The following is an 18,994-nucleotide window of genomic DNA, read 5'->3' on the forward strand; positions in this document are numbered from 1 at the left end:
TACCACCTATGCCAGCGCTTTAAAAAGCGCTGGTATAGGTCTTGAATCGATGCAATTTAAAAGACCTATACCAGCGCTTTTGAAAGCGCTGGCATAGGGAGAACCTATTCCAGCGCTCTCAAAAGCGCTGGTATAGGTCTTGAATCAATACAATTTAAAAGGCCTGTACCAGCGCTTTTGAAAGCGCTGGCATAGGTTGTACCTATTCCAGCGTGCACAAAAGCGCTGGTATAGGCCGTGAATCAGCGAAATTTAAAAGGACCTATGCCAGCGCTTTCAAAAACGCTGGAATAGGTCTTTTTTTTTTTTTTTTTTTTAGCACCTATAATGTACTTAAAATACATATTTTCCAATACCTATTTTATAGCAACTGTAATGAACTACAATTCATATTTTCCAATAGTAAATACCATATATATTAAACCAAAAAACTAAATATATTTAATTAAACCATATCAATAATTACATCCCATATGTCTAAAATTTTATACACAAAATAATACATTCTTGACAACTATATAGAATGTCTTACACAAAATAATACATTCTAACTATATATAGAATGTCCTACACAAAATAATACATTCTAACTATATAGAATGTCCTGCACAAAAGAATACATTCTACTACGTATCTCCTACTCCAAAATAGGTGCCCAAAGTATCACCTACTGCGTATCATTAGATGATAAGCGCTGAGCACCAGGAGACTGGATATCCACTGCAAAATCACTATCACCATCCTACGAATTAAGAAACACACAATAGATTAGTGTACTAAACAACTAGTATTACTACCAAGTGCCACATTAGCAATTTAAACACACTTAAAATGACTGATTTCAGTTAAGCATATCAATTGGGCATTAGTCTCAATAAATTTCTCAAAAAGTGATTAGTAAGCAAGTTATGCAAAAAACTCAATAAGTGATTACTTACACATATTGTGTAAAGCTTTAGAGGTTACATTTCTACTTGATATTTCTATGTATTTTATTTGTTACAATGAACCCTAAACTGGTAGATATAAAGATTAGGATATACATTAATGAAAGAGTTCAGAAGGTGGTAGTTGGGAGTTGAGGGGATACATTAACCATGAATGCTGATAAGCATTCTACAGCAAAGTTCCTCTGCTTGGAGAGGCAGGGCAGCAATGTAACGGCTATCACATGGTAATTGAAGCTGCAATCATGTCCTAAATACCCAACCAAAAATCAAAGAACAAACACAAGCCTAGTCTTTCACAAATTAGACATCTAGTCACCAATATAATATAAGCAAATGCAAGTGATAATCCAATACAATTCCTGCAAACTACTTTTTTTTTTTGAGAAGCCAGTTCATGCACATATTATGGGGGTACCCCATGAATGTTAGCATTGATTATAGGTATCCTTCTTTCAAGCATTCACTCCTATTAGTTCTCAAGCCCATAAGCACTTGCTGCACTTCTTGCCATATATTTAGAACTTCAGAATATTTTTATAACATAGTGTAGTATTAGATACAGGCATGTGATTTTCAAAGCCTTGATTTTGCAAAAAGATTTACAGAAAATAATTTAATCAGATTCCAAAAAACTACTAAGACATGGCCACCAATTAACCCATTTCACAGCAAAATTCATCATATCAAAACTCATCAATCACCTACACACTTAGACACACACAAAAAAGCACCATATACTATCCAATAACCTATTAACTTCATAAATTATCCATAAACCATTTCCAAACAAAATTCATCTGATTATTTTGCATCACAGAAACTTCATGACAACTCACCAATCAACATACAAACATGAACAAAAATGCACGTACTTTGTATTCAAACTGCTTACCATAGACATACTGGTAAACGATGGGTACAGTCGGGTCAACATCCTCCGCATTAACTGAACTTGAGCTTCAAGGACATCATAACGAATGCATTTCTCCTTCATTACTTCTAATTGAGTAGACAACTCTATAACCCTTTGGTCAGTTGCAATAGATGTTGGAGGTGGCGTACTGTCATCCATTGACCTCGCACGATTGCCAGAGGGGGTTGGACCAAAGCCTAACCCTCTGACACGGCCACCTCTCTCTGCACCAACGACCTGTCCAAATGCATCGTTAGGCTGCCAAAGTATGCCAGCCTCGATGTCGTTTCCCTGCAACTGTGACCCGTCTGTCATAAGCTGTTTCATCTTCGCCTGGTAATCACAAATAAACAAAACAACATATTAGCAACGAGGACAATAATACACATGCCAACATGAGTAATATGCTTATATATATATATATATAAAGGTTGGGTTGGAGTTATTATAAAAGAAAAAAAAAAAGTTGGGTTAGAGTTATACCATGCGTACTTAAAACCCAAACCATATATATTGTGTCCTTAAGAGTTTCCATCAAATATCTAAGCATATCAGAAATTAAGAACCAACATGTGAAGAACTACAATGTTTTGAACCAAAAAGTTTCCTAGATCATATACAAACACATTTAACAAACAGTTGTATAAACCCAACCCAAGAGAAGGGGAAGGGGAAATTCAAACAAGTCTGATTTTCAAGAAAAGATGCTCCCCAAGTTTGTCCTGAGTAACTCATGTACAATACTTACCAGCAGGGACGTATCTATTAATTTTCAGGTGAAATTTTTTTTTTTTTTTTGGTTGGCCTCTTACCATCTAGTTGGAAAATCTTGCTTGTGAATGGCCAACAGAACTTAATTCATATCACTAAAGCCACTATACCTTTAAGAAGCAGCCTATCATCCCCAAAGAATATTCTTCTCCATACGCTCAAGATATATTTTGATGGTGATGACTGCAGCCTTTAGCATGCTCTATGGAATTTCAAAAAACATATAAATGGAAAACATAGGAAAAGTTTAGACATCAGCCTACCTATGTTTTTGGTGGACTTTAGGATAGGAAAAGTTATGACCTTGGGGTTAGTCATGGTGAGGACGGCTTTAGATTTTGTATATTGAGTTATTTGAGTGTATTGACTGATGACTCTTTCTTATACAGGTAGCATTATAACTCATAAACTAAAGTTGTGAACCAAAGACCTAATAAAACCCAAATAAAGACTAACTTGACTCAAATAAATAAAGACATGAAAATTAGAATCTCTTAGAAATATTAGACTTTACTCAACTACCAATACTTCCTTTCTAGCAGTAGTTGTAGTAAATTATAAACCTGCCCCTCCTTACAAAATCAACAATAACTTGTAAAATTAAAAACAACTTAAAAACTATTTTAAAACCTAGAAACCAATATAAAGGCCTTTAAAACCATTAGACACTAGCTTCCAAATACTGGCATTGAAGATATAAAGTTACCCTTGCTTGTCCTTTTATTAAAAAAAAATGTAAATTATACTTATAAATGAAATGAAGAGCATTTGAGTAAAATCCTCAATATCTAACAATCTTTTAATAAATAAAAATAATAATGTTATAAACAAATGTTTCCTAACATTGGACGACCCTAATCTAATCTAATCTAATAATGCCAACAACCTAATCAAGGACAAGGTTTGGCAATGAGAAACCAATCTCCCCTTTAATTAAAGTCCCTACCATGTGACGTTAATCAAAGAACTTCTTTTCAACTCAAAATACAATACATTTAAATTACTAATATAATTTGTTACAAACTTACAATGTTTGCTTCCGCAGTGGCATTCACAGCAGTACCATCACGGTGAGAATACGTCACTTCATACATCTCACTCCTCTCTAGTTGTCTGCCTTTCTTTTCTTCCTACAACATGGTCAATACATTCGGCATATTAAAGCAAGGGTGTCGATTCGATGTTGTCAAATCACATTTATTACTACTTTAGAATGCGAAATAATATAAGCTTTGTTATTTTAAGCATGTTATTAATATATATATAATATTGTTCTTACAATGCTATCCGCCGTTTGGGCCATGCTTCTAGATCCTAGTGTATGCAGCTCTTTTTGCTTCCCACGCCGCACTTTGTTATCTTTCGACAGCTCCTACAAACATTTCAAAAAAGTTACTACCAATTACAATAACAAGGTAATATATAATACTCTTGAACATGGAACCTATAAAGGCAAAACATCTATACTACTGTAACTATTAGTACCTTAAAATCGTCAAAGAACCAATACTCTACCAAGCCATGAAATTGAGTGTCATCAACCTCCGGCGGTGATAGCTAAAGTAAATCTTCCTTAGTTGTGCTCAGGTTGCAATACTGCTCCTTCAACTCTGATTTATGGCCCCTCCACAACTTCCCAACCCGTGAGAGTGCCCATTTCCTTTGCTTGGCAAGTGGGATGCGGTTTGTAGGAATTACCCATCGTGCCTATCATGTGTAAAGTTGAATTAACTTTAAAATGTCACATTTTTAACATAATAGCAAACTGACATAAAGCTTTAAACAAGTAATAAAGAGTGAAGAATTTGAAAGAGAGAGAATTTGATACCAAAATGGTGTACTTTTGAAAGAGAGATAGAACCTATTCTTGTACTTTGCAAAAGAAAATATTATAAGACATTTCAAATCCTCAGTAAGCCCAAATGAAGCACATATCTACAAATACATATATACAAATAGACTTCGTACTTTGGTTCTATCAAAGATCCAATACACCATTATCAAGCCATAAGTCAAACAATTTTTCCACAAGTAATGACATTTGTAACTTGAAGATACATTAACAAAGATCATTTCTACGGCTTGACAAAATCTCCTTAGTTAGGACATGTCTCCTACATTAAACAACTTGCAAACTCAACAAAAACAGGTTATCAACAGTCCTTACTAGCCAAATGAAGAAATAGAGGTTTCCAAATTAAAGACAATTAACTTCAAACTTTAAATAAAGTCCTACCATGGAAATTAAGATATGCAAGCTCTTATGCCTATGCCAACAAAGGAATTTGCTTACCTATTTCCCACTGCTATTAACCATCAAATTGTGCCTCTATCTTCACAATAATTTCTGCTTTTCTCAATTAATTCCCTCTTCAACCAAAATACACCTTAGAGTAACGCATGTAATAGGGATGACACTTTCACGCCACTAGCTGCCTCCATTTCAATACAACATTATTGGGGGGTGTAAGCTAATTAATTTGCACAAGATTTCACCATTTCAAGTCCATGAAGGTAATCTTTTTTTTCTTTTCTTTTTTTTTTTTCTTGGGGTCCTTTTCCCCCCTTGGGAAAATTTTTGTCAAGGAACTTTTGAAGACAACCAAATACTAAACACGAAAGAAAGAAAATAGTTGTATCCATAGATATAATTAGTGGGTTTATTTTACAAAGAATCCTAAAGAATATCAACATGCGATCACTATACAAATGGTCCCTAAAGAATGCTCAGTTAAATGTTTCTCATTAACCAGTGCAACTAATAACTTTCCATCATATAAATTTATCTAAAACTAAGAAGAAAAAAAATTGAAACTAGCATCAAATAAGCACATTCACAGTTAATTGTGGAAGTGATACAAGACCATCTACAGTAGTACTTTTTGTAACAAAATTTCCAGTAACTTTTGTAACAATTAGGGGGACCTATCCACACCAAACATCAAACAAAAACCGGGTGCAACAACCATGACTATTCAAGCAATTGATGTATGTTTAAAGGAAATTCATGGTCATTTCTACCACCTTATACCTAAATGGCTTCCCATCACCGATTCTTGTATTGTAGTGGCATTTTTGGCCATGAGCGGTAATTGATTGGGCACATATCAGGCTTTCTTGCCACTGTTCCTAGCCACCTAGAAAAAGATCCAGCATTCTTCCCGACCGGCTGGCCTGCTTTATTTATTTTCAAGAACAATTTTTTGCCCGGTGGCATATTCCATATATCATCAAATCGATTAGGCCCACGTTTATTGGGCACAACGATCGCTCCAGCAACGGGTACATCCTGAGTATCTATTAAAACACCAAGTTGCATCAAATTACAATGAAACATGAAAGAATAAAATGCCAAGAAACTAGCCATTTGGATACTTGGATATTCCAAAAAACATATAAGTCAATTTAGTTTGTATCCTTATTAGTATAAGGATATTTAATGAAAATATTAATAAAATTGGAATAACCAAAGAGTGTGAATTTAAACTTTAAAACAATGAGATACTAACAAACACCCCTAATGATGAAGCTAACGGGTAATAAATTATGTGGCATAAAAAGTCAAAGGAAAAAAATGTTTTTCCACTCATTGGTTGAGCTTAAGATCACATGTGGACCTGATTCTGAGAAATAATAGGCCAAAAATAATAATTGGGACTATAATTGCTTGTAGAATATGAATATATTTGTACAATTGTACCAATATAGATTATGAAGTTCATACACAAAGGGAATGTTACTTATGCCAATTGTACCAATTTATATTGAGATTTTCCTTTTATCATCTACTTTGAGTGCTAAAAGTAATAGCCTTTTATTATTTCCTTCAAAGCCTCCAAAGCATGTAAAAGAATCCAAATTTAAACTTGAAAATTATTTGCAGTGAGAATGTTTTGCCATTTAAATAGTTTAGGAAATAATCATGACCAAGTGGTAAAGTCAAAAGAAGTAATTGTTGAACAAGAAAAAAATTAAATTAAAAAAATTCCAAAGATCCCTTTGGCAAACAAAATGTACAGACAAAATGGAAACTTTAAAGTCTTATAAAAACCAACAATTGTAAGAATTACTTCCTTAACTTCATTTCACTCATTCACTGCCAGTTGGATCTACAAGTTTTTGGCAGAAGACAACCTAGCTAATGTATGTCATTCTCTATGGCACAATATTCTAATGCAACTTTAAGTTTGGAAACTGTTAGGTCAGAGAATATTATGGTAAGTCCCTAGAACAAATATGGAGCACATGTACAAAAATGTAACAAAAAGAACGAAAAGAACGAACTGACATTTTACATATGTATTATATATAATTATAATTTATAATAATTATCCTAGAAACATATTTATTAACACATTAATAGTGAACCTATAAACTTCTGATTATCTTACAAATTACTTAAATTGGATTTTATTTATTAAAAGCAAAACAGATTTACAACAGATATATAAATAATTATTAAAAAAACAAACATGAAAAAAAAAAAATAGGAATGGAATTTCATAGTCGTGCTATTGAGTACAAATTTAGAAATACACCAACCCGGTGGTACTGTTTCGTCATCACTCCCCTGGGAATGTCGTCTATCATCATCATCAGCTAGAGGAGCTTGTCCGCGTGATGGTACTTCATTCAACCCCACATGTGAGGAGCTCTCACCAGGCTCAACGAACTCAAGTCGCCGCTTCCTCCCCATTCTTGTGTGCAGTACCTAAACAACGCAAATTTGTTAGTTATAAAAAACATAATGTTACATATACATATGTCTATATATGTACATATATATATATAAATATATATATGTATATTTACTTAGACAAAATATGAGAAATTGACAACAAATTGAACAACAAGATGTCAACATACAGAAAACAAACAACACTCCCAATATAAAATACACCACCTTTTGTCTCCATGCAAGCCACCCGCTTGCTCCAAAACAGCAACCCACCACAGCAGTAATGTACACACATTATATGTGTTAAATTTTGTATTCCTATGTAAGATGATTCCCAGTCTTCATGAATAGGCTTATTTATAGAGTAATGACATTTTGATTAGTAATAGCTTTACTTAAGTAATCACAAGGTGTAACAGAAAATTACAAAAGAGAAAGGAAGTAAACGATAATAAACCGAAACACAAAACTCAAACAATATGATCCATAAAAAGAAAGAACTACAATAATTCTTTCCATCGGAATGGTAAAGGTTGAGCACGAGAAAATAAATTCTTAGCTATAAATAATTATAGATATAAACCCATTCAAAACTTTGTTTTTAAATAATTCAGAGGTATTTTGGCCATTTTATGGGTTTTGGGGGGGTATTTTGGTCATTTTTAGGTTTTAGGGGTATTTTGGTCATTTTTTGGGTTCCAAGGTATTTTGGTCATTTTATAGATTTCGTGATTATTTTGGTAATTTTTCGGTTTCGAAGGTATTTTGGCCATTTTTTTGGTTTTGGGGATATTTTGGTCATTTTTTTAGTTTCGTCGGTATTTTGGACATTTTGTAGGTTTCATAGTTATTTTGGTAATTTTGAGGTTTTGGGGTATTTTGGTTATTTTTGAAGATTTTAGAGTACTTTGGTCATTTAGGGGCATTTTGGTAATTTTGATAATTGGGTAATTGGGTGGGTTGGGGTTTACCCATAATAAATGGGTTGGGTTGGGTTTGGATTAGAAGCAATTAGTTAAATGGGTTTGAGTAAATGAGTTTTATATACCCAACCCAATTAAAATATTAAATTATATTTTAATATTGTTGGTCCTTGAGTCTCATCTTACATTTTTTTTTTTTTTTATCTATTACATAATATTTTACTAATATTTAGTAAGGAATTATATTTTATTAATTTGAAGTGTTAAATTAAAATATATTAAATTAGTTTGAAGTATTAAATTAAATTAAATTTTGTTAAATTGAATTATTAAAAACTATTTTTATTAATTAATATAATTTATTTTATTAATTTGTACTGTTAAATTATATTTTATTAATTTGAAGTATTATATTCAATCTTATTAATTATTAAATTATACTCAATTAATTTGTAGTATTAAAATATATTTACATAATTGTTGGGTATTAATTATATTGTTATTCATTAGTAAATTATATTTTATTGACAATTGTAGTACTAAATTTAATTTTAATAATTTGAAGTATTAAATTATATATTTGTTAATTTTTAGGATTAAATTATATTTTTTTAATTATTAAATTATATTTTATTAATTTGAAGTATTAAATATTGATGAGCTGAGATCCGGTTTATCTCACTTGTTTATTTAATCACATGCATGTTGGAGATCTTGGTGACAATTTCTTTTTGTCACCCCTCCCTTTCTAAATGGGACACTTTTCCTTGGATTAGGTATATTTTCCTTCTATTACCATCTCACTAAGATTAATATTACAATCATTTAAGCAAAGGTTGAAAAAAAAATCAGTCAACTATTTTTTTTTTTTTCAAAATTTAAGGGATAATTGTTAAAAGGAAAAGACTGGCTTTGAAGCTATTATGTGGTAATTGAAGAGACTATCCACGTGTAAGTTTAGTCACATGAATTTTGTAATGAGTTATATGATTTTTTTTTAATAATACATATAGATAGTCTTATAATTTGTCATGTACTAGGTGGGAAAAGATAGCTTGATATGGGTTTGGAGTCAAATTTTATCCAATGTCAAAAGTCTTGTAACTTAACATACATTTTTTAGTATTTCCAATGAAGACGTTTAGATTTCAAATTCCTCCTCCCCAATTATTTATTATTAAAAATTTTTTAGAGATAATTATACTTTGTCCACTTGTAATGTGAGACCATTACACATTACTTATCTATGGTATGAAAACTAGTACCTTGGTAGGAAAACAAATAAATTACGCATTCTCCCTATAATTTAAGATGTTAAGAAAATATGTATTTAATCGTTTAACCATTATTTTAGTAAAAACAAGTAATGTATTTTGTATTTATTCTAATATGCACAACATATTAGGCCGTGGGAGGCTGGGAGCATCACATTCCTTGTCACTTAAGTTTATGCATACTTTTCTCAGAGAGAGAGAGAGAGAGAGAGAAGTACAATAATGAACAAAAAACACTATGAATGATGGATCAACTTTTTATAATATGAAATTGGCCTTTGCATCGATCTTACAATGCTGAAACTAGAATTTGAGGTCTCTATCATAAAGTTGGCCAAATCCTGACCACACCAAAATAAATAAATAAACAAAGGTTGAACTTAGGGGCAGAAATGATCATATGGAGAAACTAGTCAATAACAGATTTTTATTATTATCACTATTACTTTATTTTTGGATATATAAATCTATAGCAAAAAGTTTGATGAAATGACAAAGTAAAGAAAACCAATCTTAACAAAATTTTCAGAGATTTGTTATTAAAAAAATGGAATCACATAAATTTTAGTGGCAAATTTGGACCATCCATATTTCCCAGACAATGTGACACTTGAACAAGATCATAATGCACTATTGAAATAAGAGTTCGTAAGCTTTATTGGCTATATTATAGTATAAAGTATGAACAGAAGTTTTGCAAAGTCAATGATAAGAGTAAAACTTTTAAGTACAATCAAATTTCCTCTTTATTGCATGTCTTTTTGTCTCTAAAAAACTAATAAATTAATAAAAATTAATTCATGGAGTTCAAAAATCATCCTAATACTGCCATGAGAAAATGCCTTCATTTTAGGTCTACGATGACGCTACTAAATATCTTAGAATATCTACTCTTATTGGCAAAGTTTGAAAGACAAATAAAAAAAATTTCATTCGCCCAATTTTTTTTTTTTTTTAAAAAGCTATCCTTAATTAAAGTCAACCTGATTGATCCTCAGTGAGGACTAGGTAAACCCAATCAATGCCCCCACATTGTGGACACTTTTTCTTGGTGCACTGAGTCCCTCTCCTTAGTCAGCACTAATAGCGCTTAGCATTCTATGACAAAAAGATAGTTAGTGTATGAGTGGAGTCTCAAGACTCTTAACCATTGGAAGTTTATGAAGAATGAAACATATATAAAAAAAAAGTAAAAAAAAGTAAATATTTAACTCCCTCTTGTTTAAATGTTTGAAAGGAAATGAAGTAATCATATTTGGGATTTAAATGAGAAAAAAAAATTTTAATTATTAATATTACTAGCCAATGTCCCATGCGACACACGTACACTCTATAAATTCATTTTTAAAAATTTGATAAAGAATTATTTCTACATGTTATAATATGTAAGAAAAAAATTCTAATTAGATTACACATCATTGTAAAGAAAGGAAATCTAAATTATTATGATTATTATAAGTAAGAATATGAACTTCTTTCTTAAGTGAATTGAAAAATATGAAATTATATCCACTATGTTAAGTGCACTATCAATAATGTGTCCACACTCCACAGTTACACATAAGGACGTGCACCTCTAAGAAACAAACATCACTTGTATGAGTAGCTCAGTTTTCAAACGCCTACTTGCTTAATGCTCAGTATGTCCTTCACCACCACGTTGACTAATGATAGCATCAATCTGTCAAATAACACCTTAACTAACTTCTTTGAGTCACCTGTAATGTCATATAAGCAAATATCCATTCAACCGGCACATGAATTAAGTTTTTATAAAGAAAAATGCATTACAAATACTATAAGTTTGTCCTTTTTCCCCCCTTTTTTTTATAAGCCCTTTTTTCCCTTTCTCCTAAAATCAGTAGAGCAAGAAAAAAAAAATTAAGACTGGGAGAAATCAACAATGAAGGGCACCACATCCTTATGATGAGGTTGCACCACTTTCATACACGGGGAAAATTTAGACTACAACCATTTTTTAATTGAGGACACCTTACTTGAAAGTTGATATAAAGCGAGAAAAAGGAGAGAATTTTTGCAACATAACATAATTAGTATGAATAGATAAGCTTAATAATATGCCATCACATAAAGAAAAGGACTGTATATTTTATTTGGATTTTACTAGTGCAAATAAAATATACAATTATAAACAATATTTTACTAGTGCAAATGCACCATAGTAGCAGTTCTCCAGCCCTCTAGAGAAGTGCATTTTTAATTCTCAGTTGGATCAGGACCCGATTCAGTTCATGTATGACTATGCACTGCCCCCCACTCCACTTTGACAACTGATCCTGCCTTAATATGCCAGCTTCCCTACCCTACATCAGTATCCATCAACTATAAATGCCACCATGACAATTGATAAGGCCGTGCATCTCTCTTCATCTCTCTACTATATTATTACTGTTCACATACACACACAAGCTTTGTTATATATAATAAATAAATAAAATCCCTACATAATGGTGTGAGATGTACTCCATGCACATGAGAAGTGGGGCATGTGTTACAAGTTAATTGATAGTAGAGCTTTCACATCACTTTAAAGTTTTTGAAAGAGTTATTTAGAAGAGAACTGCTTTGAATTTTGAGGTGAGTTTGGATCTTCAGTTACAATAAGAGTAAGAACCAAACACATTTGACAAAAAATTAAGAATTAAACATTCAGAACATGGTATAAAAGAATAAGTGAAATGGTCCACAAACCATAAAGACAATCAACTTTCAGATTGAAAATCTAAATGAACCTGCTTATTCAGTGACAATGAGCATGTAATTATAAAACAATCAAATTTGTCACAAAAAATCAATTCATGACCATCGATGCAATTTATTTTGCAGTACCAATCAATTCACAGCCATTGATACAATTGAAGTAAAATACTACAGAATATTCTTGAAAGAAAATAGAACTATCTTCAATCTTTGATATAAAATGGATTTTTGGAGGTGGGGTGGGTCTTAGAATGAAATCTCACTGAATAAAAAGTTGCAATGTATCATTACTTATGTTTTATGACTTTGTATTTCAAATAAATCGATGAAAAGATGTCAAACCAGAGGAATGGGAGAAATGAAATGGCCTCTTTCAAATTCAAGGACTGAAATGTTTGAACCCTTTCATATCTCATAGAACATTCAGCTTAAAGTAATTTGGAAGAAATTTAATGACCATATGTCTCTTTGGATCAAAACAATCATTCCTCTATCGCTATCACTATCACAGACACAGAGAAATCAGATTCAAACACATTCCAATTCCCACATTTACTTAGAAAGACCAATAACAATTGAATCAAATTTAGTATATAACAAAGTATACCCAGATGAGAAAATTAACAAATAATTGGAAAGAGGCATTAGAAAGAAAGAATGACTTACACTGTCAAAGTTCAAAATTTTAAACCGAACACTGAAAGAGAGATTCAAATCTGCAAAACCCAGAAAATGGTTATTCATCAAAACCAAACCAATTCAAATTTATAGAGGGGAAAAAAAAAATCCCGCAAACGTTATTTCCATGTCTCTTTGAAATTTCAGATTAAAAAACAAACAAAAGAAAATTAATTTAATGAAAAATAAATCACAAAAATGCTTTCAAAATGGGAACTATACCAACTGAATGAAAAGACAGTGATGAGGGAGGGAAGGAGTCTGAGGATGGCCGCGGTGGCTGTGTTGTTGGCGGTGGTAGTGTCGGCGGCAGAAGGCAAGGTCGATGGAGTGTGAGGGAGAGTGAGGAAGGGAGTGAGGGAGAATGAGGTTGTCGGAGGACTGTTGGACCAGCGGCGGGGAGGACGGTGGTGGCTTAGCAATCCGAACGGTAAGGGTTCGGAGACGAGAGTGAGGGAGAATGAGGTAGAGAGTGTTTGGATGTGCAGTAAGATGGTTTGATTTGAGTGAGAGAGTAAAGAGACCCAAATTTTTACTATGTGTTTTGGTGGGAACTGAAGAGTTTTAGAGGGAATTCGGAATTTTTATTGTGACAACATTTTGACCTATTGTGACAACATTCAGAATTTTAAAGCTGCTGCAATAAAGAAAGAGTAGGCTGAGGTTTATTATGACGGGAATATAACTTTTTCTGGCGAAAATTATGTCAGCCTTAATAGCTCTTTACGAATTTTTTTAATAAAATAATATTTAATACTTCAAATTAATAAAATATAATTTAATAATTAAAATTTTTTAATTTAATCCTACAAATTAACAAATATATAATTTAATACTTCAAATTACTAAAATGCAACTTAATACTACAATTGTCAATAAAATATAATTTACTAATTAATAACAATATAATTAATACTTCCAATTATGTAAATATATTTTAATACTACAAATTATTTGAGTATAATTTAATAATTAATAAGATTTAATATAATACTTCAAATTAATAAAATATAATTTAACACTACATATTAATAAATAAATAATATTTTAATTAATAGAAATATATTTTCATAATTCAACTAAACAAAATTTATTTGAATTTATACTTCAAACTAATTTAATATATTTTAATTTAATACTTCAAATTAATAAAATATAATTCCTCGCTACAAATTACTAAAATATGATGTAATAATTCTAGAAAAAAATGTAACCTCCGACAGGAGGACCAAAAAATTAAAATATAATTTAATATTACTTTGGAATGACTAAAATACCCCTTAAACTAAAAGAAGACTAACTTATCTGCATAACTATAGAAAATTACCGAAACACCCCCAAAGCAAGTAAAATAGCTGAAATACCTTTGAAGCCTAAAAAAAGACCACACAAGTATAATGTATTATTCAGTGAAAACGACTATAATACCCAAGTACCTAAAAGAAGGCCAACCTACCCCACAAACTCAAAAAATGGCTGAGACACCCCTACCACCCCAAAAATGACTAAAATATTCCCGAAGCAAGATAAATAACCGAAATACCAATGAAGCCTATAAAAAGACCACAATACCCTTGAATCATGAGGAAAAACCAAATTTGGAAGAAATATAATTCAATATTCATTTGAAAACGACTGAAATATCCCTAAGAGTAAATATAAACTGAAAAAATGGTTGAGACACCAAAATACCCGTAACAACTGAAAATGAACCAAATACCCCATAGGTAGGGGTGGCAAATGGGCGGGTTGGGTCATAAATGGGTTGTGTGTATAGTTACCCATTTATATATAAATGGGTTGTGTGTAGTTACCCATTTATAACCCGTTTATATATAAAATTACCCATTACCAACCCAACTCATTTAATTAGTAACCCACCTATTTAACCCAATATGACCTAAATACCTCTAAAACGACTTGAATACTCTCTTGGCCTTCAAAATTACCAAAATACACCCAAAACCCAAAAAATGACCAAAATGCCCTTGAAACTTGAAAAATAGCCAAAATATTGACCAAAATAACCTAGAAACCTAAAAATGATCAAAATACCGTCGAAACCTAAAAAATGATCGAAATAACCACGAAACCTACAAAATGACCAAAATACCCCCAAAAACCAAAAAAAAGAGACCAAAATATCCCCAAAACCCAAAAAATGACCAAAATACCCCTAAAACCAAAAAAAATACCAAAATACCCCTAAACCCATAAAATGCCCAAAATACCCCCGAAACCTAAAATTACCTAAATACCCCAAAAACCTAAAAATTGACCAAAATACCTCCAAAACCTTCAAATGACCAAAATACCCTCTCCCCTAAACCAAAAAATGACAAAAATACCCCAGAAGAGTCTTTAATTGACTAAAATACCCTCAAAACCCAAAAAAATGACCAAAATACACTAAAACCTGAAAAAATGACCAAAATACCCCCAAAACTGAAAAATTACCAAAATAATCACGAAACCTACAAAATGACCAAAATACCCCAGAACCCAAAAAAAAAGGCCAAAATACCCCTGAAACCTAAAAATTACCAAAATAGCCCCTCAAAACCAATAAAATGACCAAAATACCCTCGATACCCAAAAAATGACCAAAATACCCCTAAAACCTTAAAAATGGCCAAAATGACCCCGAAGCCTAAATATTGACCAAAATAACCTAGAAACCTAAAAATGATCGAAATACCTCTGAAACCTTAAAAATGGCCAAAATAACCCTGAAGCCTGAAAATCTTTAGGTTTCAATGTTGTTTTGATCAATTTTTAGGCTTTGGGATTTTTTTTGGCCATTTTTAGGTTTCAATGTTGTTTTGATCAATTTTTAGGCTTCGAGGTTATTTTGGTCAATTTTTAGGTTTCGATGGTATTTTTGTCATTGTTTAGGTGTCAGAAGGTATTTCGGTAATTTTTTTGGATTTCGAGGGTATTTTCATAATTTTTAGATTTCGGGGGTATTTTGGTCATCTTTTAGGTTTTGGGGGTATTTTGGTAATTTTTAGGTTTTGAGGGTATTTTGGTAATTTTTGGACTTTGGGGATATTTTGCTCATTTTTTGGGGTTTTGGGGGTATTTTGGTCATTTTTTGGTTTCAGGGGGTATTTCAATCATTTTTTTTTATGTTTCGGGGGTATTTTGGTAATTTTTAGGTTTTGAGGGTATTTTGGTCATTTTTGGACTTTGGGGATATTTTGCTCATTTTTTTGGGTTTTGGGGGTATTTTGGTCATTTTTTGGTTTCAAGGGGGTATTTCAGTCATTTTTTTATGTTTCGAGGGTATTTTGGTAATTTTTAGGTTTTGGAGGTATTTTGGTAATTTTTTGGGTTTTGGGGGATATTTTGGTCATTTTTTGGGTTTCGGGGGTATTTTGGTCATTTTGTAGGTTTTGGAGTTATTTTGGTCTTTTTTTTGGGTTTTAGGGGTATTTTGGTAATTGTTTTATGTTTAAGGGGTATTTTGGTAATTTTAGTGGTTTTGGGGTATTTTAAAGTTGGTTGATGTGTAGAAATGATACTTGGATCATAATTGGGTACCCATTTAAATCCCAATAAACATTAATGTTAATTGGGTTTTGTGGGGGCCAGCCAATTAACAGGCCCATTAAGATTAGGATCGTTGGGCCTGCGGCCCATCCGAGGATGCACATCCGTCCGTGGAGGCCAGGTTAGGCCATAAAGTTAATCACCGAGGGAGGGTGATGGTCAATATCACGAAAGTAGAGTTTCGTGTTCGTCTGAGGATGCCATACTCCTCGGCAGTATGCGTCCGAGGACGATCACGACGCGGTCTTATTACAACCGGACCTCAGAATTACGTCACCACTAAAGATAGGATAACAGACCGAGGGTAAGAAAGAAAAGGTAAACAAATATCTATAACTACAGTTGCCTCCGCATTAATTATCTCTCAACCAACTCTCTGGCCGCATTAATGTGGAGATGATACCTGAATAGTAAGAAGGCAGCCTTACAGCTGCCTATAGGAAGTTCCAGGAGGTGCTAGATGGGACAGAAAGAAATCCCCCAGCTCTGAGCCTTCAATATACGTGAGGGTAAACCTTTTCATTCCACAAAAGTTAATCTAGTTCTTAAACACCCACGCTCTACAAATTATATTGTTTGGGCCTATTTACGTGCGAACCCAGTATCGTTTTGGGTTGCTACAAATTGAGTCCTTATAGGTTTAATTTGGTTAATATCCATTTAACCCAATTAATAATTGGGTGGGTTTGAGTCTCATTAAGTAGGTGGGTTTGGGTGGGCAAATGGATTTGGGTTGATTTTGCTACCCCTAGTGTTATTCAAGTAATCAAGGGATTTTCCACCTTTTTTATGCATAGGGGGCTTTTGTCATTTTCTAGCTTTTAGGATTCATTTCGATGTTTTGGGGGTATTTTGGTCATTTTTTTATGTTTCAGGGGTGTATTAGTCCTTTTCTTGGTGTCAGGTGTGTTTTGGACATTTTTTGTCTTTCTAGGGGCATTTTGGTCATTTATCAGACTTATAGGGGTATTTTGTTCTTATTCAAGTAATCGAGGGTATTTTGGCTAATTTTAGACATAAGGGGTACTCCGGTCATTTTCGATGCCTTAGGGGGTGCTTAGGTCATGTTTGATATTTTGGGGGTATTTCAGTCATTTACTAGGTTTTGGGGGTATATTGGTCTTTTTATAGGTATCGGGGTGTTTTTGCTCCCTTTCGATGTTTTGGGGGGCAAGCACTGGGGTTTAAGTCTCTAGGAGGGAAGTTTTATACGCATATAAACTTAGATTAGGCAAGAGTATAAATTCTATCTAGTGTGAACAAAAAAAAAAAAAAAAAAAAAAAAAAAAAAAAAAACCTTGTAAGTGACCTATCCCAGCGCTTTTGGAAGCGCTGGAATAGATGGACCCTATTCTAGCGCTTCAAAAAGCGCTGGGATAGGTCATTCTCTATTAGGGAATGGAGGGAACTGTCCCAACGCTTTTGAAAGCGCTGGAATAGGTTCCCTGGAGAATGACTTATTCCAGCGCTTTAAAAAGCGCTGGGACAGGTCCGTCCATTCCCTAATAGAGAATGACCTATCCCAGCGCTTTTTGAAGCGCTGGAATAGGTTAACCCTATTCCAGCGCTTTTAAAAGCGCTGGCATAGGTCATTCTCTATAAGGGAATGGAGGGACCTGTCCCAGCGCTTTTGAAAGCGCTGGAATAGGTCCCTGGAGAATGACTTATCCCAGCGCTTTAAAAAGCGCTGGGACAGGTCCGTCCATTCCCTTATAGAGAATGACCTATCCCAGCGCTTTTTAAAGCGCTGGAATAGGGTTAAACCTATTCTAGCGCTTCAAAAAGCGTTGGGATAGGTCATTCTCTATAAGGGAATGGACGGACCTGTCGCAGCGCTTTTTAAAGCGCTGGAATAGGTCCCTGGAGAATGACTTATACCAGCGCTTTAAAAAGCGCTGGGACAGGTCCCTCCATTCCTTTATGGAGAATGACCTATACCAGCGCTTTTAAAAGCGCTGGAATAGGTTAACCCTATTCCAGTGCTTTTAGAGGCGCTGGGATAGGTCTTTCCCCTTAAAGGAAATCGGTAACCCTATCCCAGCGCTTTTGGGCTTCCTATACCAGCGTTTTTGAAAAACGCTGCTATAGGACTCTTTTTGCAACGCTTTGTAAAGCGCCGGTTTTGAGCCGCCGTAATAGGATTTCCTATACCAGTGTTTTCGAAAAGTGCTGGTACAGGCTTATCTATTACGGCGGTTTGTAAAAACGCCGGGAAAAAAACGCTGGGACAGGACGATTTTTTTGTAGTGTATATGTAGGGTTATAGTAATTTTTTCGTGCAAACATATTAAATATATTATTATAGAATCTATTATAGTGCGTTTTCAATAGATATGTTGCATAGTATAGCACAAGGGAGTCAATACCATACCCGAAACCATTTCAATTTAATAAAAAAAATGAAATATTTCAATACCGGTGTACCATTTCGATTTATCTCTAATTTTTATATATTCATTATTCAAAATCTATATAATTTTTTGCAAATATTTAAAATGATAATTTACATATATGTTGAACCTTCTGATTAAAGT

At 33.0% G+C, this 18,994-nt stretch overlaps 1 protein-coding gene across 5 annotated transcripts; it reads right to left on the bottom strand.

Moving 5' to 3' along the window:
* Positions 1–418: 418 nt before the first annotated feature.
* LOC126720599 (uncharacterized) lies at positions 419–13,427 on the bottom strand. Of its 5 annotated transcripts, XR_007653527.1 has the most exons (5): positions 13,131–13,427; positions 12,897–12,946; positions 11,104–11,227; positions 1,843–2,196; positions 419–742 (listed from the first exon to the last, which is right to left on the bottom strand). XR_007653527.1 is itself a non-coding variant. In XM_050423200.1 (3 exons), the coding sequence occupies exons 1-3, from the start codon at positions 3,726–3,728 to the stop codon at positions 668–670; spliced, it is 495 nt and encodes a 164-aa protein (XP_050279157.1). In that variant the 5' UTR covers positions 3,729–3,759; the 3' UTR covers positions 419–667. The 5 variants fall into 5 exon arrangements, 1 of the variants encoding a protein (XP_050279157.1); XR_007653530.1 differs by lacking the exon at positions 1,843–2,196; XR_007653529.1 differs by lacking the exons at positions 419–742; positions 1,843–2,196 and adding an exon at positions 10,488–10,607.
* Between the last annotated feature and the right edge of the window lie 5,567 nt (positions 13,428–18,994).

This window comes from Quercus robur, chromosome 4, assembly GCF_932294415.1.
Source record: "Quercus robur chromosome 4, dhQueRobu3.1, whole genome shotgun sequence".
NCBI classification, from domain to species: Eukaryota; Viridiplantae; Streptophyta; class Magnoliopsida; order Fagales; family Fagaceae; genus Quercus; species Quercus robur.